The following is a 23820-nucleotide window of genomic DNA, read 5'->3' as shown; positions in this document are numbered from 1 at the left end:
GTGTAGGGAGATAGAAAATACAGTTTGTACTGTATAAATTATGCCTATGGAGAGTCCCCTTAAACCACAAATGCAAGTATGTGTGTGTGTTTATATATGTGTGTGTATGTGTGTGTGTGTGTGTGTGTGTGTGTGTGTGTGTGTGTGTTTAATTATATGTATTAGTTTTATATTAATGTTCATTTAATTATTTTTAAAAGTACTTTTTATGTGTGGATTGTTGTTACAAATGAAGTGACTCATCAGGAATGCAGAGCTACTGTAAGAAGACAGGTGTGGTCAGGTAAAAAACAAATGTTGACAGATCTCTTTTTCTGAATATTTCATTTCCAGTTTCTTTTCTTTAATGCAAAGACAAAGAGTCCTAGGAGCGTGTTTCTGTGTCGTCAGTGTTGTTGTGATAGACGTTACTTCTGGAACACCAGAGTAGAGAATCCAGTCTGATAGCAGTGTTTCATTTAGTTTCTCTTTAGTGTAGTAGTAGTTTGAAGTGCAGCCAGGTTCATTTCTGTGTTATACAGGTAAGGTCATCTTGTCCTTCCATTAATTATGCTCAGAGATATATATTTTATGACATAGTGAATGTTTTTGATGAAAGGCATTTGTGCACATGATCTTCTCTTAACAGTTTAATAGGAAAATTGCATGGATTTATCTGAATGGTGTGAACTGAAAGAATCATTCATTCTGTTCACAAGTGTGTATCTATTTCGCCTAATACAACCAATTCTAAATATCCACAACTAAATGATGACTGTCCTTTAGATACCCACGGGAGATGGATGGTAAATCAACCATAGATTCAGAGCAGGATTCGGACAGCTCTTCGGGATCTGACTGGATGAGTGAAATGGAAAAAAGTAAAGGAAAACAAGGAGGAAAAAGAAAGATTAGGGAACACGATGGCAAGGAGAAAGGAGCATATTCCAACAAGAAGAAAAAAAATAGAAGTAAAAGCAGTCCAGGTAAGCAGGGGTGGAGAATTATATATTGAGAAAAAAAAGTAATAATCAGTTTTAATTCTTGAAGCGGTCTGTAAAACTTCAGACAAAGTGTTTTTTATACTTCTAAAGACTACATTAAAGCACATCTTTGGCATTTTTATAAATCAAGGTGAAGTTGAGTTTAATTTAGCAGAGAATTACATTTTGATCATCTCTTGTGTACGAAAGGTGTGTGATAAGAAAACATAAATAAAAAACCAAGCGAAGAACAGGGAAAATCAATACAAGTCTGATAGCTCGTAATTACAGAATCCTTTCCTTTTTAATGTCTAGACCTGGACGAAATCTTTCAGGAGGCCAGAAATAAGACAAAACTTCCCGTCTGTTGTGGAAAAATCACTGGTCTTATATACAAAAAAAGATATGAGAATGGTAAGTTTCGAGATTATGGCCATTTTTTCTTATTGTCAGAAAGAAACTGAAATGCAAATTTAGTTTTAGAAAGACATGTACTGTTTTAATTATATGCTCCTTATTCATATGTTCTTTATGTTTCCCTGTCTTAGGAGAGAAGTGCGTTTCATATAAAGGGAAATGGATTACACCCAGACAGTTTGAGAAGTTTGGAGGAAAGGGGAATAACAAGAAGTGGAAGAGTAGCATCTATTACAAGTCATCAAATGGCCTTCAACAAGTGCCATTAGAGAAACTCATACAAGTATGTACTGTGTGCAGACAGTGAAAGGCTTGAATGTTATTTTTTATTTTCCTACTGGTCCTCATATGATTTAAGTAAATCTTATTATAATGCAACCATCTTAGAATAGGTGTCTGCCACAGTATGGATATCCGAGGAAGTCATCTAGACAGGTATTTCAACCACTGCAAATGAATTAGCAAACTCACAAGCATGTGTTTCATGAAAATATTAATTGTAATCTATTCAGTACTTTGTTTTCTTTTTAAAGATTCATTTTAACATTAGTATACCATTGATTAATCATGATGCAGAATTACTCAGATATGTTCATATTTTTTATTTATAGGTGACACAGACAGATAGATGTGGTGCAGACTCATCATCTCAGCGAAATGTGACAAGAAGAAAGACACCTAACCATACAAAACGTAAGAAAATTGCGTCTTTATTAACTCTTTAAGAGGTCTATGTTTAGTTGAGCATATAGGCTATGACTTCTTTACAGTCAAAACATTTAAACCTAATAAAAGTTGGGACTTTTCTACAATTAGATTTCACTGGCAGTAAGGAAAACAATCACAGAAATAGAAATGAAATACCTGTGTGTGGAAATGAAGAAGACACAGTGCTGAAGGGAACAGTTCAGCTGGGTAGGTTTGGGTGATCATTTACATTGCAAATTCATCCAGACATTTTCTAAGCTTACAAGTTCAGTGGAGTGCAAAGCTGTAAAATTTATTTTTCAAAAATAATTGTGCACAAATAGTACAAACTCTGTATGCAGCAAGTTGCTATATTTACAGCACATAACTGCTAATTTCACCATTGTTGATTCACTTTCACACCATTTACTGATTATCACCTGTTCATCTGAAAAAAAAGTAATTGTTTTCTGCCCCATACAGACAGTTCTTCAGATGAGTCCATATCTGTTGCTGAAAGAGTCAAACTGGTGAGATTCGATGGGTTGAGATACCCACTGAGCAATGTGCATGCACTTACTGATAAATTTTAATAGAATATTGAAATATAAGTATTGACATATGAGGGATAAAGGAATATACACTGCTATTCAGAAGTTTGTGGTCAGTAAGATATTTTTTAAAGACTTTTATTCAGCAAGGATGAATTAAATTGATGAGTGAAAAAAACCCTTTATAATCTTACAAATAATTTCTAATTGAAATCAATGCTGTTCTTTTGAACTTTCTATTCATCAAAGAAATGGTTTACAAAAGGGGTCAGCAACCTTTCAGACCTTTTTTGAACTTTAAATATTTCTGAAGCATTTTTTAATTTTTTTAAACTTTTCAAAATCCTAAAAGTTTATTTTAGCATCTAAATAAGCAGCATTGTTATTAAACTCAAAATCTTCACATCACTCAAGCAAACAGTCAAACAGATCCACACACACACACACATCTCTAGACTAGCACGGGTTAATTCTCACACTTCATTAATATTTATAGCTCTTAAAGGGATAGTTCACCCAAAAATCAAAATTATGTCATTAATGACTCACCCTCATGTCGTTCCAAACCCGTGATACCTCCGTTCATCTTCGGAACACAGTTTAAGATATTTTAGATTTAGTCGGAGAGCTTTCTTGTCCCTCCATTGAGAATGTATATACGTATACTGTCCACGTCCAGAAAGGTAATAAAAAACATCTTCAAAAGTAGTCCAAGTGACATCAGAGGGGTCCGTTAGAATTTTTTGAAGCATCGAAAATACATTTTGGTCAAAAAATATCAAAAACTACGACTTTATTCAGCATTGACTTCTCTCCCGGGTCTGTTATGAGCCGTTCACAGCACATCCGGTTCGCGAACGAATCACTCGATGTAACCGGATCTTCTTGAACCAGTTCACCAAATCAAACGAATCGTTTGAAACGGTTCGCGTCAAACAATAAGCATTAATCCACAAATGACTTAAGCTGTTTAACTTTTTTAACATGGCTGACACTCCCTCTGAGTTCAAATAAATCAAGATCCCGGAGTAATTCATTTACTCAAACAGTACACTGACTGAACCGAGCCAGATAACGAACGAAACATTGACTCATTCTCGACTCAAGAACCGTTACAGTCGGACGCGTCCGATTCGAGAACCGAGGAGCTGATGATACTGGGCATACGTGAAGCAGACTGACACACAGCGCGTCTGAACTGAACTGGTTCTTTTGGTGATTGATTCTGAACTGAGTCTGTGCTAATGTTATGAGCGCGGGTAAACCGAAGGCTTGAATCAAGGGGCAATCATCGCCAATGAAGTCATACGTCGAGCGCACAACATTAGCAAAAGAACTGGTGAACCGTTTTCGGCAACCGGTTTATTGAATCAAACTGTCCGAAAGAACCGGTTCGCGGAGAAGAACAGAACTTCCCATCAACTACCGGTGATCCGAAAAACGATGCAAACGGTTCTTGACTCGAGAACGAGTCAATGTTTCGTTCGTTATCTGGCTCGGTTCAGTCAGTGTACTGTTTGAGTAAATGAATTACTCCGGGATATTGGTTTATTTGAACTCAGAGGGAGTGTCAGCCATGTTAAAAAAGTTAACAGCTTAAGTCATTTGTGGATTAATGCTTATTGTTGACGCGAACCGTTTCAAACGATTCAGTTCGATTTGGTGAACTGGTTCAAGAAGATCCGGTTACATCGAGTGATTCGTTCGCGAACCGGATGTGCTGTGAACGCGCTCATAAACAGACCCGGGGAGAGAAGTCAATGCTGAATAAAGTCGTAGTAGTTTTTGATATTTTTGGACCAAAATGTATTTTCGATGCTTCAAAAAATTCTAACGGACCCTCTGACGTCACATGGACTACTTTGAAGATGTTTTTATACCTTTCTGGACGTGGACAGTATACCGTACATACATTCTCAATGGAGGGACAGAAAGCTCTCGGACTAAATCTAAAATATCTTATACTGTGTTCCGAAGGTGAACGGAGGTCTCACGGGTTTGGAACGACATGAGGGTGAGTCATTAATGACATAATTTTGATTTTTGGGTGAACTATCCCTTTAACAGGCTGTGTGAATATGAGGAATGATTACCTCAAAATGTACGTCGGTATGCATTTTTTCCTATGGCTCATGTGCCAGTGATTATCCCTCTGGGAGCCAACATTTCCATGAGTGCCATAGGTAGCCAACCCCTGATTTACACAATCATTGATGACTGATAATAATAATAAGAAGAAATGTTTCTTGAGCACCAAATCAGAATATTAAAATGATTTTTGAAGGATCATGTGACACTGAAGACTGGAGTCTCTGCCATTACAGGAATAAATTACATTTTAACATACTGTATTTTAAAATATTGTATTTTTTCATGTATACAGTATGTGTGTGTATGTGTGACTTTTTTTTTTAACATCCCCTCATTATTTCATGTATTCATGGATATGTATTATTTCTCACATATCCCCTTTTAGCAGACAAACAGAAAGCATTACTTAAATCTTATCATTTCTTTTCACCACAGAACAGGAGGGAACCTGTAAATTTAACTGAAACTATCATTAAAAAGATCACAGAACATATAGAATCTACTGGGAATGATACAGGTTTGTTGAGATCAGTTATTTCATTCTATCATGATTAATTTCTCTTAATATGAGACTTTTTAGAATTGATTGATTTTTATTCGACTATGAAGGATCAGTGTTGAACTAAGTGGGTTGGTTAGAATAGGATGACCATTAAATATTCTTATTTAAGCGAGTGATACCAAAATTAAATGAAATGTTTTAATTCACTATCTTTGACTATATTCCCCAAACCAAGACTCACCTGCTCATCCCACTGATGCTACAGAACCTGCAGTAGCTCCTGTCATAGATGAGGCAGATCAGACCACAGATGAAGCAGCAGCTCAGTTGAACTTCAGTGATTCTCCTGCTGATGCTACAGAACCTGCAGTATCTCCTGTCATAGAGGAGACTGATCAGACCACAGACGAAGCAGCAGCTCAGTTGAACTTCAGTGATTCCCCTGCTGATGCTACAGAACCTGCAGTATCTCCTGTCATAGAGGAGACTGATCAGACCACAGACGAAGCAGCAGCTCAGTTGAACTTCAGTGATTCTCCCACTGATGCTACAGAACCTGCAGTATCTCCTGTTGTAGACGAGGCAGATCAGACCACAGATGAAGCAGCAGCTCAGCTGAACTTCAGTGATTCTCCTGCTGACTGGCAGAAACCTGTTGCTTCTGAAGAGACTGAGAAGATAGGCCAGATGCAGTTAATTAAATGTCTGGAAAATCAGTTTAATAACATTAACAACACCCTGAAATCAATTGATTTGTCTTTGAAGAAGCTGGTGGAAAAACAGTCACAAGACACACCGCCTCAATATATCTTTCTAATTCCTGCTGATTTTGAAAATCCCCAGATTAACTCCTCAGTCAAGGAGGAGCAAATCACTGAAGTTGTAATGACATGATTAAAAACATGATGAGTGAAAAACTTAGGTCTGAAATTAAACAAAAATAGTCAATACTGATGAGAGAAAGAAATAGAACTGTGGTCTAAGATGTTATGAATAAAAAAAATACATGTAAGGTGTATCCATAGGTATGAATAGATGCCCCCTTCGTCCACTTCAAGCACGTAGATGCATCCATCATGTTGTAACGGTCAACTTGACTTCATTCACTATTCTATGGTTTCGCAGATCATTGGCTGTGCAGGATTGTGCCATCTTTGAATATTCATTGATTACTATGATGAATGAACAAAGAAGGCAAGCCTGCAACTTTTTTTTTTTTTTTGAATGGTTGTCAATGGAGGAGAGGCTTCACTATGCTGAATAAACAGCTTTTTTTTTTTTTTTTTTTTGAGGAAATAGCTTATCATTTATTGAATCGCCAGCCTGTTGGCTAATGCTTTAGTTTTGGTTAAAACTAGTTTTAGTTTAAACTGAAAAAAAAAAAAAAAAAAGTTTTATAAAAGAAGTCAATGACATATTGTGACAGGTGGGATTCAGCTGAAGGCACTTCCCATTCATTCCTATTCTTAAATGCCAACTGAGATCCCCAAAAAACAAAAACTCATACACTTCAACCAATTAAACAGACATGTAATCAAGTAACTCCCAATAACAAGAGACCATTACGCTTTCTCCACTAATAGAAACAGTCGCTAATGAGGCATCTACATATACATACAGTATCTACTGGTATATCTACATTAGTAACAACAATAAATATAATAGGTTCTATTTAATGTGCAAAAGCTCATGAATGGCATATCACTTAAACATTTACAGTTACAAACAAAATTACAACATGAAAATAGAGCAGTTTAAATTAAATTTAAATTTCAGTTTAATTTCTGTGTCAGTGTGTACAGTATTTGAAGCAAATACAGTAGATCAAAGTCCCTGTATTCACACTCTGGTGTAATGAAGGGAAGGAGTTGTTCTGTTGTTCTCTCATTTCTTCCTGACAAATTCTTCTTCTAGTTTCTAGTTTTCTGTTTACCACCTTATATGTCAAATTCAGAAATTAACTTGTAATTTAAAAAGCATTCCCAAATTAAATTCTATATGTGTTTCTCTTCATTTTTCATTTTTGTAAGTGATTAGGTTGAATTCTTAATGCCTTAGGAAGGCTCACCTGCTGCAAGCTGTGGTTAGGTGGAGCGAAAGGAGATTATGCCATGTTTATATGTAGCTATTTTTTCCAAAAAATAGCTATGGGACAAAGTGAGCCAAATGTTGTGGAGTAAATTGTGTCAGCATTTTAACTTACGCCACAATAAGGCACTGTAGTTAAGTTAAATCTCTGAATTATAAACTGGTATTTCAATGTGATATTAGTGGATTAGTTTATCGTATATACATATTATTTGTAGTTTTTTTTATATGGACAGTGTAAAAGTGCACCAAATCCTTCTCTGATAGACACCTGTAGTAATGGCCAACAAACTCTCTGTTTAGTCTGTTTTTAGGAAGGCTACAACTTTGGTGTTAAACATATTGTTTCAGAAATGCAAACAATTAAATATTGAGATTTAAACTTAATTTGGTTGGTTTTATGTTGTTAAAGGTAACTTTATGAAAAGAAATATAGTTTTTTAATTATTATTCATTTTACATGGGATTGAATCAGATTTGGTCAGATGGTCATTTTACACCTAGATCAGATTGTGCATGTTACCCACTGACTCGACTCGGGTCAACTTACCCCAAACCCGGGGCAAACTGAGGAACACTTTTTTATAAGAAGACATATTTTTAGAACCCTTTGTGATAGATACATTCTGATCATTTAAAATGATAGGAATACTTTCATTAGGATAGGATAGATACTTTCATTGTACATGTGTACAAAAATGGCTTATCTTACCCCACTCTCCCCTATAAGTATTAGACATTTAATTTTATATTTTACAGCATAAATATATTATATACTAAGAAACAACTGATGTAGAACTGTTTTTTTTTTTTACTATTTATAGGCCTACTATTAATATGGTTTTAATAAAATATGTCTTATAGATTGCTAGTATCAAAACAAGTGAATATAATTGGAAATATACTACATTACAAGAATTAGAGTGTGACAAACTGCTAAATATTCTATATGTTTATTTACCTGCTGGCTTGCTGGAGCTATGAATTCATGTTTGTAATGTTGAATTGCTTTTAGCAGCCTCCCTTCACTCTTTCTCTCTCTGTCTTCTTTTTTGTGAAGGCATTTTATTTTTATTTTTATTTTTTGTCTACAAAGTGTGCCAACAACAGACAATTTTGTGTTATTTTATTAGATCTGATTGGGTACAATAATTTGACTAAGCATTCTAATTCTAAGAACGTGAATATTTTGTTGTTATCACTGTTAGAAGGCTGAGAGCAAATCATTACCGACAGAATACATAAAACAAACTACCAAATTACTAATTCAGCGAATCATCCGTTGACTGTAATGTGGATTTTAATGTCTCTACCTGTTAATGCAACGAGCTTCAGGAACTGTAGTCTTCACTCTAAAAGCCACCGGGCCACCCCCCTGCACGTCCCTGTGTCCGACTTTAATCGGCGCTGCAGCCGCCTACGATCACATGTGCCATATAAAACTATGGACACAATCCACACTATGGGCTCATCTAGCTACAAAATTGCCCTGAGCCTCTTGCAAATTTTCCTTAATTACTCAGACCAAGACAAACATCCTCCAAATGAAGACAGTAACTAAAAATTGGAATTTACATTGATCAATGCCTAGATGTGGAGAGTTTGCACCTTTTGGGGACAGATGGTAATTTGCATGAAAGACACACATTCTACAGTAAACAAAATATCTAAACTCTCTTTAAACTTCAATGTACTTCATTCCACTTTTAATACCCTCGCATCAATTCAAGATATTCTTTGTTCCATCTTTTTCAAAACAGGTCTACTATGTATTGCACTTGCTTCCGGCATCTATGACTGTAGAGATCATCCCTTCTGAAGAGTCTTGGAGGTAAAATAGGACTGGCTCTTAGCTGAAGAATGTGGTTCGGGGTCAGTGCCTCAAGGTTGTTGAATCGTCTGAGGATGGGGTAACTGGACGATAATTTAAAATAGCACAGTAAGCAAGGATTTGTCAACCAATACTTGCTGCATCAACACAGAACAAAGCATCTTCTTGCACTTAGCACTCCCAGACTCCATCATGATGGGCCGCACACAGTGGGTTGAAAGACTCCTTTATTTCATCCTGTGCAAGAGAGTTTCAAATTTTGGTTCAGTGCAAATCTTGTTGCAGTTCACGATTACTAACGAAGTTAGTTCCATTATCTATACATCTTTGAAATGCATTTATGCAGGAATCAATCCCTTATGAAAAATAAGTTTATTGAAGTGTGCTATAGTATGCTTCTTTTTAACTAAAAGTATACTTTCAGTGTACTTTTTATGTACTCCTCAGAAATATACTTAAAATGACATTTATTGTTATTGCAAAATTTGCCTTGCAGGAATAATGACTGGTGCCATAAAACCCAAGTTATCATAAAGAGAACTAACAATGGACAGTATGCCTTTCCTGGAACATTGTTTTGGTAAATGTCATGAAAGCAATTGGACCTTAATGAGTAGTACACATCACCGTTGTAAGTGTATTGGTCAAATCTGGACCTTGCAGTTTTTTGTTCAAAGACGTTTCATCAAATGTGGCTGCAAAATCAAACACCTCACTTTTTACGAAGGTGATAGAGTCCATGTTGTGGTATGTTCCATTCACTGGTTCCAGCTCATCCTGAGGTACAATTTCTGCATATCCTCTTTCAAGCATAACAACAAAAGGTGTTGTGCTTCAGTTGACTTGAGCTGTTGGTGTATCCCAACCATTCCCATCTATATCAAGACTTAGTGGACGACTAATGACCCACCCCGGGAGCATTTTTTACAGCATATTTTCCTGTACCCTTGCTGTTAATTATTCTCGACAGCTCTAAGGTTTGGGGCATTCATGCCTATAGGTAATCCAGCATTTACATTTATTTGGGTTAAATCCACATCCTTCAGGTAAGACCACCTTTTTATGTCTTCCATTTTAGGAATGTTGTTTTTGGTGACTGGGATTGTTCTTTAAGAGTAAACATCAAGTAAAGTCAGATAAGCATCTCTCTTCAGTGCAGATATTTAAAGTCCAAAGATTTTGTAACTAGAAACAGTTTTTGTATGACCCATAGTTTTCAAAAATATATCAATCTTTCATCCATGAGCATTCAATTCTCTCATCAGTAGCTCTGTGCAAAATATTGCTGAGCTGCCTGCAAGAAAAGCATAAGTCAGTATAGATATATCCTTTGAACCAGCCCCAGTATGTTTTCCAGCATCCATTAGAAAATAAGGCTGGCCCCACACTAGACAATTTTCAAATCATAACCGATTTTAAAACCATGGGAGACCATAGACATGAAGACAGTTTCAAACGATTTTTAGCCTTATAATCCTCTGAATCTGCACATTAGACGAGACTGAGAGACCACACGCTTGCTGATTTGTAGGAACGTTTTCACAGTGACACATGATCTCACAAAGACTTGCGAGATCAAACCTGACTAGAGAAAAATAATAAATATAGAACAATAAACATTGTCAGCTAGCTCTCCTTGCATTCGTTCTGTTCCACACTGAAAAATAAAGTGTAAAATAGAATATGGGTGATGTTCTTTCTCAGTACTCTGTTTCATGGCAAGTTTGTGGCTGCCAAGTTTTGGCTATAGAAGCACAAAACATCCAGTAGGTGACGCTTGCTCGCTCTCATTGGCTATCCTGGGTATCCCGCCAAAGGCAGCCTGATCAAGAGTTGTAAATATCAAGCACCAAGCAATATCAAGTTCGTGGACGCTCCGCCTTGATTGGAAGCAGTTAAATAATCGCAATGACACCACACAACAGAGGATTTTTTGGACAAATATAATTGGCGACAAGCATTGAATTGTTAAAATCAGCATTAAAATGCACTTGACATTAATGATTCCTTTAAGTGTTGAACAACAACTAAATCAGGCTTCCTCAAATCTTGCCCTGGAGAGCCAATCCACTGCAGAGTTTAGCTCCAACCCTGATCAAACTCACCTACTTGTGATTTTCTAATGATCCTGAAGACACTGATTAGCATGTTTAGGTGTGTTTGATTAGGGTTAGAGCTAAACTCTGCAGGAAATTGGATCTCATGAGCCAGATTTGAGCATCCCTGAACTAAAGAAGGAGATTGTTGTTGACTTCAGGAGAGTGCACACTCAGCATGTTCCTCTGACCATCAATGGTGCGACTGTGGAGAGAGTGAGCAGCACCAAGTTCCTGGGTGTGCACATCACAGAGGACCTCTCCTGGACCAACGACAACGCAGCACTGGCCAAGAAATCAGAACAGCGTCTCTACTTCCTCCGCAAACTGAGGAGAGCCAGAGCCCCACCCCCCATCATGTGCACCTTCTACAGAGGCACGATCGAGAGCATTCTGACGAACTGCATCACTGTGTGGTATGGCGCCTGCAACGCGTCCTGCCGGAAGACTCTGCAACGCATAGTGAGAGCAGCTGAGAAGATCATTGGTGTCTCTCTCCCCTCCCTCCAGGAAATTTTACGGAATCCGTCTCACTCGCAAAGCCCTCTGCATTGCAGGTGATCCCACTCCCCCGTCACACAGCTTCTTCAGTCTGCTGCCATCAGGGAGGAGACTGCGGAGTCTCCAGGCCAGGACCAGCAGACTGAAGGACAGCTTCATCCATCAGGCTGTCAGGAAGCTGAACTCGCTCCCGAACCTGCCCCCTTGTCCCTCTTCTGCCCCAGGCACAACTGAACTATGAAACCCCCTCTCCCAGATCCCACATCTCCAGGTCCTTCCACCCCCCCTCCTCTAACATTACGATGACATGCACCAGTCACTTTGTGCAGCATGGGCTGCTCACTACCTCATTCACATGGAACTGACGTCATTCTACCACCTCATCAGTCAGTTTAAATAAAATAACTGCTCTTGAGCCCTTTTGTCACTTTAATCAGACTGAATAAGCTTTTTTTTGCACTAAAAATCTTTTTATCTGCACTGTTTGTTCACTGGTTTACAATCTGCCATGTGCCTTGCGCTGAACTTTAAACTTATTTTTATTTTTTATTAATGTCTTTTTTACATTCCCTTATTGTATAGTTGTATCTTATATTTTGATATTTGATCTAGATTTTTAGGCTCTACTGTTAGTGTTATCTGTATGCACCGGGGGTCTGAGAGTAATGCAATTTTGATTCTCTGTATGTATGTACTGTACATGTGGAAGAATTGACAATAAAGCAGACTTGACTTGACTTGACTTGAATAAGTCATATACAGCATCCATTCATTCTCCAAATTGCTTGTCTTTGCAGGACTGCAAAAGTAAAAAAAAAAATCATGCATCTTACATACATTATAATGAGATGTAATAAATATTCAAAGCTACCCAGATTGTATCTTTGAAAGACTTGTAAAAGAGAGCGGTTAGTGGATACTGAAGATTTTCTGGAACACTTCCTCAAACATTAATCTCAGAGAATCTGGGCACCTGGAAGTCATTTTTTTTTTTTTTATTTCATGTCAAATAATACACTCCTCATTATATATCTTTCTGAGGTCAGATATGTATCTTTTACACTTAGAATTATCTTTGAGAATTTGATGTCTTGCATTGATTATCTCTGAACTGATCATGTTATTGGCATGTTACAGATTTACATGACTAATAATAAATTGTTAAATCTGATATTATTCTGACATACTCTAAAATTATTTTCTCAAGTAGATTAAGGGATTGAAAATTCTGCCATCATTTACTCACACTCAGGTTGTTCCAATCCTGTATGTTTCTTTCTTCTGGTGAAAAAAAAAAGATACTGAAGAAGATATTTTGAAAAATGTAGGTAACCAAACAGTTGTCAGTAGCCATTGACTTCTATTGTATTTGTTTTCATCAATGGCAACTGTTTGTAACATTTTATGCAATATCTATTTTTTTTTCTATATCAATCAAGTGAACTAAATGTGACATAACATTTGCCCCTCAAAGACCTAAAGAAGATAAATGCTGAGTCAGTAATGAATCAGACACAGCCAGAGTGTGATCGGAAGGAAAACAGAGTAGCAACACAAGGCCATTGTCCGACAACAAATCCAGTGTAAACATGCAGACCAAGAATAAAAATGACACAGGTATCCTATAAAACTAAAAATCAAAAGCAAAAATTAAAATAAAAAAAAAAAAAAAAAAAAATTCCACCAGTTTTTTTATATGTATAAAAATAAATGTCTTTTTCCATCTGTCCCTTTTAACAAACCAGCATTTATTACTTTTAATATGTGCACCCATTCATGTTCTGTATGATGCTTCTCTGTCTTTTATGATTTCTTTGAAAACCTTTGGTCACTTTCACATCTTGTTTTTGCTTCTCATTAGAGATGAACAGTAACTATCTACCTTTGAAAAGTCTTACCGGTGCCTATTACTGAATTTCTGAGAGGTACTAATATTTATGTTTTTCTTTAATATTTTATAATTTCAGACTTTATCTAACCTATTTGTATTTGTGTGTGATATAAACTAATCCTTGTGATTTCTCAATCAGATTCTTTTAATTATGTCTATTTAGGATTTTAATATAAGAACTATTGCAATATATTCAATAGTTGAATGTACTGTACCAAACTTTTAAGCTTTTATTATTTAACATTTGATCATGTGTGGAGATATGCTGGTTTGAAAGGATAGTGAGAATATATAATTGTTTGTATTTGTATTAATTCAGTCGAACCACAATGATATGGTTTTATTTCAGTTTAAATTTCAGTTTCGTTTCTGTGTCAGTGTGTTTCTGAGGAAAACAGTAAATCTAAGTCCCCTGCAGGCGCTCTCTTGTGTAATAAGTGGGAGGAGTTTTACTAGAGTCTGTTGTTCTGTCATTCTAGTTTTTAGTTTTCTGGTTCCTCAAATACAATGGTTCCATTCAAATTCAGAAAATGACTTGTTATTTAAACAGCATTCCCAAATTGAATTCTGAATGATGTGCAAGTTGGTGTTTCTTTATTAATGTTTTTTAAAGGATAAAGTGGAATAGTTCCTCAGTGACGCAGCCACACCAGCTGAAAGGTGTGGTTAGGTGGAGCATATGAAAGGAAAGGAGGTTACCATGTTTTTGTATGTACGTAATTACCTGTGCGTAGAGCGAGGAAACAGACATTGTACAGAAACAGGTAAGTACATTAATTAATTAGTGAATCCAAGTTTGATGTTGTGAATATTTTCTGGTCTGTGGTTTCTATTCTTTTCTTTTCTATTTTTTTCTTTTTTTTTTTTCTATCTGTCACATAGATTTCAAAACAACACTACAGGAGGTAACTTTCAGTTTTGTTTCAGTATGAGAGAAGCTTCCAGTGTTCATTAGATTTCAATCCCATTATAATGTATGGAGTTTATCTAGTTCTTATGTTGTTGTTTTTTTGGCAAACAAAACAGCGTGAAGGACTCAGTTTGCTTTATGCAGCTACTGTACAATAAGAATATGATGTCAGTTTTGCAATTACAGCATTTATGTGCACTGTAGAAAGTTCAAATACTGTACAACATGTAGTATAGTGATTAAAAAATTATAAATGTAATAGTGTAAAATGATGTAATACTAATATTTTAAAACAATACAATTATTTTATTAAAATGCACATTTATTTATATTTACATTTGTTGTATTATAAATTTTAATGTTAAAATCTGTGCTTTTTAAAATGACTGTCAGTCCATTTTTGTATTTTCCCTTATATTGAAATTATTTCACTTACTGTAAATATAAACATTTCCTTTATTGGTAAACTATAGACATGTTCATGTTTCTTTTCTCATATCATGCTCATCTTTGTAACATAATTTTATTCATCATTACATACAGTAAACAAAGCAAGTTCACATGATCATGTTTAAACGTGCAAAGTAATGGTAATTTCCTCTATGAAACGCATATAATCGGTCAGTATTGCTTGTTTTTCAGAGAACCACAGGACATGGAAGGAGAGTCGGACATAGAGATTACGTCTGACTCAGAATCTGAATCAGAATGGCATCCTGGGAGCAGCACAGGATCTGACAGTCTGAGTGAGAATGACAGCGCAGAAGCAAAACAAGGGAAAAAACGGAAACTGAAAAAACGTAAATGTAACCAGAAAGGGCCATCATCTCTCTGTACACCCAACAAGAGACAAGCCGAAGGTACCAAAGTTTCCAAGTGAGCTTTCCAAAGTAGAGTACATTTCAGCAATTACATTACAAAACAATTAGATGAATTCTAAAGAGAGTTAACACAGCTCAGCATGCAACGTGTTCAATTTGAAGCTCCATTGATGCCCAAAAGAAGGTTTGTTTAAATTTAATTGACAAAACAATTTTAATAGAACTGGTAAATTTGTTTAATTGAACAATATATATATATATATAATATATACACAGTATTTGAAACAAAAAACTTTAAACAAATCTGTATTTTAATAGAACTGGTAAATTTGTTTAATTGAACAAGTCTGTGTGATGTTTGACTTTTGTGATATTTGTTTCAGACTCCACACAGTATTTGAAACAAAAATTTGGAAACAAATCTGAACTTCCTGTCACATGTGGAGATAAAGACGGCATCCTGCATGTGGAGAAATATAATGACAGTAGGTCCAGACGATTAAAGATTGCAGTTATGTTTAATATAACGTGAAGAGTCACAAAAATAATTCTGGAGCATCTAGACATGTTCAAAACACTTCCTCTAAAACAAGTCCAAAAGTAAATCCAGTATTATTTTAGATAAATATTTATCTGTCTTCAGTGGAGAAGTGCATCTTAAGTGAAGACCAGTGGTTCAAGCCCAACGAATTTGAGAGGTTTGGAGGAAAAGGGAGAAACAAAAAATGGAAGACCAGCATCTTTTGTGATAATATTCCACTCCAGAAACTCACAGAGGTGCATAAAATTTTATCTAGCATTCAATAATGGCTAAAATGCACAATGTTTGCATTTAACGGATCTGATTTTATGATTCAGTTATTAGTAAATCTAAATATTTGAGTGTTAATTAAAGTAGAACAATAACATATATCAGGGTTGATAAGATTCGCACATCTTCCATCCATAGGCTGGACTTCTGTCATCCTTTAAGAAAAGCCGGATTCAGAATAAACAGGTTTGACTGTTTTTGTTACCAAAAAGCACAAAATTACCACAAAACATATTTATGAAATAAAAAATGTTTTTAAATCTCTGTCTGTTGTACAGGTTGATTCTCCTAACTCCTCACCTGTTGCTGATAGACTCAGAAAAAGAAAGGTTAGATCCTGATATGATGACTTTACATAAAAAAAAATGAAAAATAAATAACAAATCCAGTCCCGATATTTAGGGTACATAATCTCAGATAAACAGGGTTGTGAGAGCTTTTCCCATGTTCCCCATCACTGACATGTCTGCATCTCTTAATTTTGCAGTGTCAGAGAGAGCGGTTCACCTCCTCCTCCAGTCAGTATAACAGTCACCCATAACTAGACAATATGCTGATTAATATCAACCGTTTTCTATTTCTGTATTCTTTATTTTCTGTTTCCTTATTGTTTGTGAATTTGTTGTAGAATCAGACAGCAGGAGCAGTGATGACAATGGTGACATTGTTGATGAGGATGATAAAGATATCATTGACATGACCATGTTTGAAGTTCAAATTCTACCTGTCACCTGTGGTTCTGGCTCTGGCATCCTATACAAAAATCGCTTTGCCACAGGTATGTGAGTGGGTATATTTAAAAAATAAGTAATATTGTGTGTTAGTCAGTTATGTTTTACATTTATAGCTACAGTAGCTCCAAAAAATGCCTGGATGTCATTGAAAATACAAAATATCAAACTTCAACCATCACTCAAAAAGTGTTATTTATTCTTGAGAAAGCTAGCAAATGCATATTTTAAGCAAAATGTGTCACAAAAAAATGAGGTTTGTTTAAATTTAGTAGGCAAAACAGATATATTTTGCAGATTTAAAAATTGGTAAATTTGTTCAATAGAACACGGTAATATGATGAACTCCATCAGTGTTTACTCTGGATAACTGTGTGAATTTGAGAAGAACTGACTTCATGGAGTATTTGCACAAAAAATCACCCAAAACACCAGAAGTCCGTGAGCAAAAGTGACATACAGAGAAGCTCTGGTGGAGTCCCACTTGGTTTATATTTTGTATCTACTGCAATGACATTTAGACATTTTAAGTGTGATGCAAGTGCCCAAATACATTTTGGATTAATTCATAGCTCTAAGAGTTTTTTAAACTTCGATACAGAGGCTCAGTGTTGTTATTCCAGGGCGTTGTGGGAGATGCATAAGAACAAAAGACTTCTGGCTGACACCTGAGGATTTTATCAGACTAAACAAGCCAGATGGAATGTGGAGAAAAGACATTTTATCCAATGGGATACCTCTGGGGAAACTTATAATGGTGAAATGATTTTTTAATTTATTTTTTTATTTTTTATTTTTTTTTAAAAACAAGATGTTACTTTGACCTTTCAGTTTTACATTCAGGAGTAGAAAATTGAAAAATATATTTAATATTTAAACACACCTTTGACCTGACTAGTCAGACAAAGATCAAACCATATCATCATCAGTTCAGTTCTGTGCAACAGAATAATAGTCATCTGGTACTATTGTTGTTCGAATTCTAAAGCGGGTCATCATCGGGTCAGCACATAGGCAGGGCTTTTTTATGTGTAGGCATAGATTCATCAACCTATACGCATGTCAGAGAAATATTAGTTGTTCATTTTAGAAATATTAATGTACCTCGGAAGATACAGCAACCCAATTGTTTTGATTTAATTGTAAATATGCATCAGTCATAACTTTTATTTTAAACAGCATGCTTACTTTTGGAAAAGGGATAAAGCTGCAATGGTATGATTGATATGAAAATATATTGATTATGACATTATTTTGTATCACTATCACAGCACATCTATTATTTTGGTTATTATTCTTTATTATTTCATAGAATCTTCATAGAGAAGTTTATACAAATGTATCATATAAAATTGTCCCATTGCATTAAATTGTTACACATGTATGTAGTACATGGTACATATTCCTCAAAGTGGTTCTGATCAACTTTACTGACATGAAAATTTGAAGTTTAATTCTTGTTTGTTTGTTTGTTTGTTTTATTGAATGAAATCTTTTGTTAAATAAAAAAAAAAAAAAAAAAAAAAAAAAGACCAATTGAAAAACCAATGAAATTCACATTTTAAACTCTTTGAAATAATTTGACACTTCATTCTCACATACTTTTCAGAAAAGAGTTTTGGAACTGCATATGATAACCTGCGATTGTAAGATCTGTGAGGACCTGAATCAGGACCTAGTAAGACACCATCACTTACAATTACAGCCACATCAGAACATCAACATGACAACTAAAAATCCTCTGCGAACTCTTGTCCCAGCAGAATGATGACATGTGTTACATGTGTGACTCTGAGGAAGATCTTGTGTGTTGTGACGAGTGTCCACGAGCTTTTCATTCACTCTGTCACCTACCAGCTGTACAGGAAGACTCACCTGGGTGAGAGAGAGAGAAATCATGCTGGATTACACAGACTAAACATGTGACTGTGTAACACTGTGTGTTTTGTGTGTACAGAAGCCAGTGGAGCTGCACATTTTGTGTGATGAAGAATATGGAAGGTTCCAATCAAAAGACCCTCCAGGATGTTTTGAGCAGTCCAGTCTCTCAGTACACACTGGTGATGTTTATGTAAAACTTTTTACAGTGCAATTCAGTGGGGTCCACCGTCAGTGGGGTTTCTTTCATTTTATAGACCAAACAATTAACAATTAAATGTCTGTTTGATTGTCTTCTAGCACTGCCAGTACCTGCTGTTACACCTGCTACATGAGAGCAAGACCGATGTAAGTCTCATATTCATCTGGCTCTTACAGCTCTTATATGTGATTTATATAAAGTATATGACATCTGAACTGCTGGTGTTCAGGTTCCAGAATTCAGTGAGAACATTTGTGGTCTGGACAGAATGAAGCTGAAGTTGGAGAATAATGATTATCAAACATTACAGGAGTTTGTCACAGATATTGAACTGATTTTCAACAACTGTTGCACTTCCAGTGAAGTGAGTTTCATTTTAACCTTATGTAATGTTTACCAATGACAATAGTCTTCACCTTTTACATTTATCATCCTATTTTTATATACTAAGCTTTACATTTGTTCCCCCCCACCCCTCATCTCTGTAGGGCAGTGACATGAGTAGAATGACCTCAAGGCTGAAGGAAGTATTCAAGAGGGAGTGTGAAACCATCTTTAAGCTCCTATAACATCATGCTGTAGGTTGTTTGTCAATATGTCAGTAATGTTTTGCAGAGCGCACTCTTGAAGTGTTGCTATGTCCACATATTATAAGCGATGTCTATTAAGCATACTGAAGAAAGGCACAACTCTGGTACAGTATGTGTTTAAATCATCATCATTAACAACTAATTGTTAAATTCAGAATTGAACAATTGTGCAATTTTTGTAAATGCAGAATTTTCAGGAGTTAATTCGGTTGTATAACACAGTTGTCACTCCTGTGAATTACTTACAACACCATTAAGCACTAAAATGTGAATTGGCAAGGAAATTTAGCTGCAGTGTGTACATGGCCAAAGAAACACAATGCCGTTTTAAAAGCCCAACAGAGACAGCTATGGACACTATCAATAAATGTTCAAATTATAGTTGCCTCTTCTAAGCTGAGGTAGAATGAATTTCAACATCAAAAATTACACTCTTCACATCTAAGATCTGAATCTAACTGAACATTATTGTTATTTTTTTCACATTTATTGTTCTACTGTTTTTTTCCTTCTTTTATTTAAACTTAAATAAACGGGTACCTTTATATAAAAAAATGTGTGCAGTAATTTGAGTATTTTGATTGTTTGATTTTACATTTAGAAATTAATTATTATTAAATAATTACTATTAGTGTTTGTTTTTTTAAACATGTTGTTATGTAATTTTTGTTGTGTTAATTTTGTGTAATTGACACATCATGAATGAAGAGTATGTGCCAGGAGAATGGTTTGAAGGGGTAGGGTAATTATGAATGAATGAATGAATGAATGAATGAATGAATGAATGAATGAATGAATGAATGAATTAGACATTTTTATATAGCGCTTTATTGTGTATTGTTGTACACCCAAAGTGCTTTACAATCATACAGGGGCCTCTTCTCAATCACCACCAGTGTGCAGCATCCACCTAGATGATGCCAAGGCAGCCACAGTACAACGGCGCCAGTGCGCTCATCACACACCAGCTACTGTACAGGTGGAGAGGAGAGAGAGTCATAGAGCAAAGTGGATGGGGATTATTAGGAGGGCCTGTGGCGGTAATTTGGCCAGGACACCTAGGGTTACATCCCTACTCTTTACGAGAAGTGCCATGGAATTCTTATCATCTCTCCTTTGAACCTTCACATTTCAGGTGTTTTAAAACTTTTTTCCAAGGCTTTGCCACACCAACGTCCAAAACTTGCATCAAATATTGCTTTTCTAAAATACAGTTGCATTCATTTCTTTGAGTTCCAATTCATTTGAATTCTTCCGTACTTACAGATGAGAATTGCATCTGCATTTATACCTCAATTCAGGTTAATTCACTTGGAATTGAAAAGGCATTCGCTATTCATATCTGAATGACACACAACAATGAAGGAGTAAATGTTTCAGTTTAAAATGATCTTTTGAAAGGTTCACATCTGAAGAACCTTTCTGTTTCACAAAAGATTCTTTGTGGAGAAAGAAGGTTCTTCATATTATAAAAAGGTAAGAAAGAGATGTGTACTTTGTTTTTCCTGACATCTAAAATAATTAGTACCATATACATTTGTGCATTTAATTGACCCAAAGTAGGTTAAAGGAATAGCTCACTCAAAAATGAAAAAATGCTGAAAATGTACTCACCCTCAGACCTAATGAATGTTCTTCATTGAAACAGATTTGTAGAAATTAAGCATTACATCTCTTACTCACCAATGGATCCTCTGCAGTGAATGGGTGCCGTCAGAATGACAGTTCTAACAACATAAAAACATCACAAAAATCCACAAGTAATCTACATGACTCAATCAATCAATTAATGTTATGTGAAGTGAAAAGCTTTGTTTTTTTAAAGAAACAAAATCATCATTTAAGACATTTTCATTCTGATGGCACCCATTCATTGCACATAATCCTTTGGTCAGCAAATTATGTAATGCTAAATTTCTCCTAATCTCATCTAATTAACAAAAAAACTCTTAAACAAACATTTAACCCAAAAAATAATTTCATAACAAAAATTATTTTACAAAACAAACAATTTAACAAAATGTATTTTTCAGATGTTACAATTGCCAGAAAACCACAGTTTTCTAACATGACTTACATGTTACACTTGCCTATATACAGTTATTTAACATTCAAATACATTTTTATAATTAATTGATGAAAATGATTCAACTTAGACTATCCGTAGATCATTTACACAACTGTTTTATTAACACATCAAAATTCAACTTTATTGTCAGGAAAGAGGGACTGCATAAAATGTGGCAAAGCAATGGTCCCCCCTTATATATTTGAGAAAATTGGTGGAAAAGAATCATGCAAGTCCTGGAAAACAAGTATGTTATGCCAAGGCACAAACCTCAAGAGTCTCATGTAGATGAGAACAGGAAGAATTGATGGTAATGTGTCTTAGTACTTGAATGCATTTTGTCCAGAATGAAACAATATCTTTTCAATTCTGTGACCTAATGGTAGTCTTTAAAACTAAACTAAACTAAACTAAACTAAACTAAACAATAAGCTATCTCCATTTTGCTCTTCTAACCTGGTTTGTTTTCTTTTCAGATGAATATTTTGAACATACCTGAACTGGAAAGTTTACCCTTCGTAAATTATGTGCCGAGCATTATTTATTTAGCACTTTCAGTCACTTGATAGGCAGAGCTCATAATTCCAGTAATTTTGTTTCAATAAACTCAGTCAGTGAATGGAGTGTTACTATGAAATAAAGCCTCCTTGTTTAATTGCTATGTTGCTTTTACCTGAAGAGGGCAGCAATGTTTTATAAGAAGCTCACTGACGGAGCATGAAGGTGAGTTATACTGATATAAAAATACAAAGAGTAAGAAAATATATTCCATTCGTTGTTATAAACCACACATGTGCATTAAACATTACATTATGTCAAGGTTTACCGAACTGGGGTTTGTAAAGGAGCTGCAGGGGGGTTTGTGAGTTCAATGAAAAGCTAATAATTAAATTATAATAATTTAAAAGTGATCAATCAAAATACAACACTTACTAAAAAAAGGGTTTGTACATTTTTTTTATTTACCTGCACTTCATGTGACCATTAACCAACATCAGAAAACTGTAAAAAATGCAAATGTAACACATAATTATTAAAATATTCATTTTAAAAACTCAGGGTGACTTCAAGTTAATATATTAGGAGAAAGAGGTTCAAATCACAAAAAAAAAAAAGTACATTATATGTGAATAAGAAATCATGCGAATTTGTGCATGTGTTTCAATGACAAAAGCCTTCCAAAGACTTAGTAATACATGGTTAACTCACTGAGTGATAAATAAATTAAAAAGTAAATAAATAAAAATTAATTTATTGTTGATGCAATGTTGAAGCACTTCTTAAACCTGAAAGGATTTTTGTAAACCCAGTGGTCAAATGCTGTGTGGCCTCTCAGTTTTCTGTGTAATTGCATCCACCTGAATAATGACTGGTCTTTGTGTGAATGTCCACAAAACTGGAAGGATATTTTAGAAAGGAACATTTGTAAGATGAAAAAAGGTATTAGGGAGAATCAATAAATTATGAATAATTTCTTTTTGTTTTGTGAATAATATGTTATCATGTAATCAATAAAAAAGCAACTGTAGTCTGATTACGAGTATTTTAAAATATAATTTAATCTAATTACAGGTACTTGATTTTCAGAATCTGATTATGTAAAACATACTTGGTGGGGGGAAGCTACCAGAATGGTTTTGGGCAGTAAAAGGTGACATAGCTGAACTGGCAAGTTCTTCATGCACTTCCGGGAAAAAATGCACAGAGAAACCTATTATCCAGCCTCGAAAGTTTAGGACACGGACGGTGGAGGTTTCCATTTGAGCCCTACCCTCTCGGTGGCCCGGGCAAGCATAGCCGTCATGTCAGGGTCCACCTCTGGCATTGCTACCATCCTAGAAGATGGAAACACAGCTGGATTATTCTCCCCAGAGAGCTCTGGCTCACCCTCCAGTGCTGCGATTGACATCCGATCATCGGGGGGAGCTCCAAAGGATATGGCTGGTACACCTCGAGAAGGTCCAGCACGTTCCTCGAGCATCTCCACAGACTGTTGAGTGCTGGTGGGATGAGGGTCCCTGGGAGGTTGGTTCCTTGGAGGCAAAGTCTTCACCAACACCCTGAGACCACCAAAGTGACTACCAGAAGTAGTCTTCCCCTGGCTTTTGCCAGTTTGCACCCACTCAACAAAGGATTCAGCAACCCACTGCAGTGCCGTAACACCCACACACAGAGGCTTGCTCATCCTACAC

The 23820-nt window shown here is 35.6% G+C and overlaps 2 protein-coding genes across 5 annotated transcripts; both read left to right on the top strand.

The window, feature by feature from the left end:
• The first annotated feature begins 366 nt into the window (after positions 1-366).
• Positions 367-6686, top strand: LOC109072370 (deformed epidermal autoregulatory factor 1-like). The gene is made up of 10 exons (XM_042720698.1): positions 367-521; positions 766-965; positions 1278-1376; positions 1511-1662; positions 1767-1814; positions 1991-2072; positions 2196-2294; positions 2550-2596; positions 5144-5225; positions 5446-6686. The coding sequence occupies exons 2-10, from the start codon at positions 779-781 to the stop codon at positions 6102-6104; spliced, it is 1455 nt and encodes a 484-aa protein (XP_042576632.1). The 5' UTR covers positions 367-521; positions 766-778; the 3' UTR covers positions 6105-6686.
• Positions 6687-14104: 7418 nt separating this feature from the next.
• LOC109076702 (nuclear body protein SP140-like protein) lies at positions 14105-20097 on the top strand. Of its 4 annotated transcripts, none has more exons than XM_042720690.1 (15): positions 14105-14381; positions 15170-15387; positions 15732-15833; positions 15992-16125; positions 16298-16345; positions 16438-16488; positions 16647-16677; positions 16788-16937; positions 17514-17647; positions 18500-18568; positions 18651-18769; positions 18851-18950; positions 19069-19116; positions 19200-19334; positions 19459-20097. In XM_042720690.1, exons 2-15 carry the CDS (start codon positions 15183-15185, stop codon positions 19537-19539), a joined length of 1407 nt encoding a protein of 468 aa, XP_042576624.1. In that variant the 5' UTR covers positions 14105-14381; positions 15170-15182; the 3' UTR covers positions 19540-20097. The 4 variants fall into 4 exon arrangements, with proteins under 4 accessions (XP_042576624.1, XP_042576625.1, XP_042576622.1 ...); XM_042720691.1 differs by having other exon boundaries at positions 14106-14381; positions 18654-18769; XM_042720688.1 differs by having other exon boundaries at positions 14106-14381; positions 18848-18950.
• Positions 20098-23820: the final 3723 nt, after the last annotated feature.

This window comes from Cyprinus carpio, chromosome B3 (genome assembly GCF_018340385.1).
Source record: "Cyprinus carpio isolate SPL01 chromosome B3, ASM1834038v1, whole genome shotgun sequence".
Lineage (NCBI taxonomy): Eukaryota > Metazoa > Chordata > Actinopteri > Cypriniformes > Cyprinidae > Cyprinus > Cyprinus carpio.
Note: the sequence above shows the minus strand (reverse complement) of the source record. Positions and strands in the feature narration are given on the sequence as shown.

Excerpts from the sequence above, each read along its gene's own strand:
- LOC109072370 (XM_042720698.1), top strand. The coding sequence starts at position 779 with ATGGATGGTAAATCAACCATAGATTCAGAGCAGGATTCGGACAGCTCT. Across the intron at positions 2,295-2,549 it reads GAAGGGAACAGTTCAGCTGG|ACAGTTCTTCAGATGAGTCC; the intron begins GTAGGTTTGGGT and ends TGCCCCATACAG. Across the intron at positions 5,226-5,445 it reads ATCTACTGGGAATGATACAG|ACTCACCTGCTCATCCCACT; the intron begins GTTTGTTGAGAT and ends CCCCAAACCAAG.
- LOC109076702 (XM_042720688.1), top strand. The coding sequence starts at position 15,183 with ATGGAAGGAGAGTCGGACATAGAGATTACGTCTGACTCAGAATCTGAA. Across the intron at positions 16,126-16,297 it reads CACTCCAGAAACTCACAGAG|GCTGGACTTCTGTCATCCTT; the intron begins GTGCATAAAATT and ends TTCCATCCATAG. Across the intron at positions 18,770-18,847 it reads GTACAGGAAGACTCACCTGG|AAGCCAGTGGAGCTGCACAT; the intron begins GTGAGAGAGAGA and ends TTGTGTGTACAG.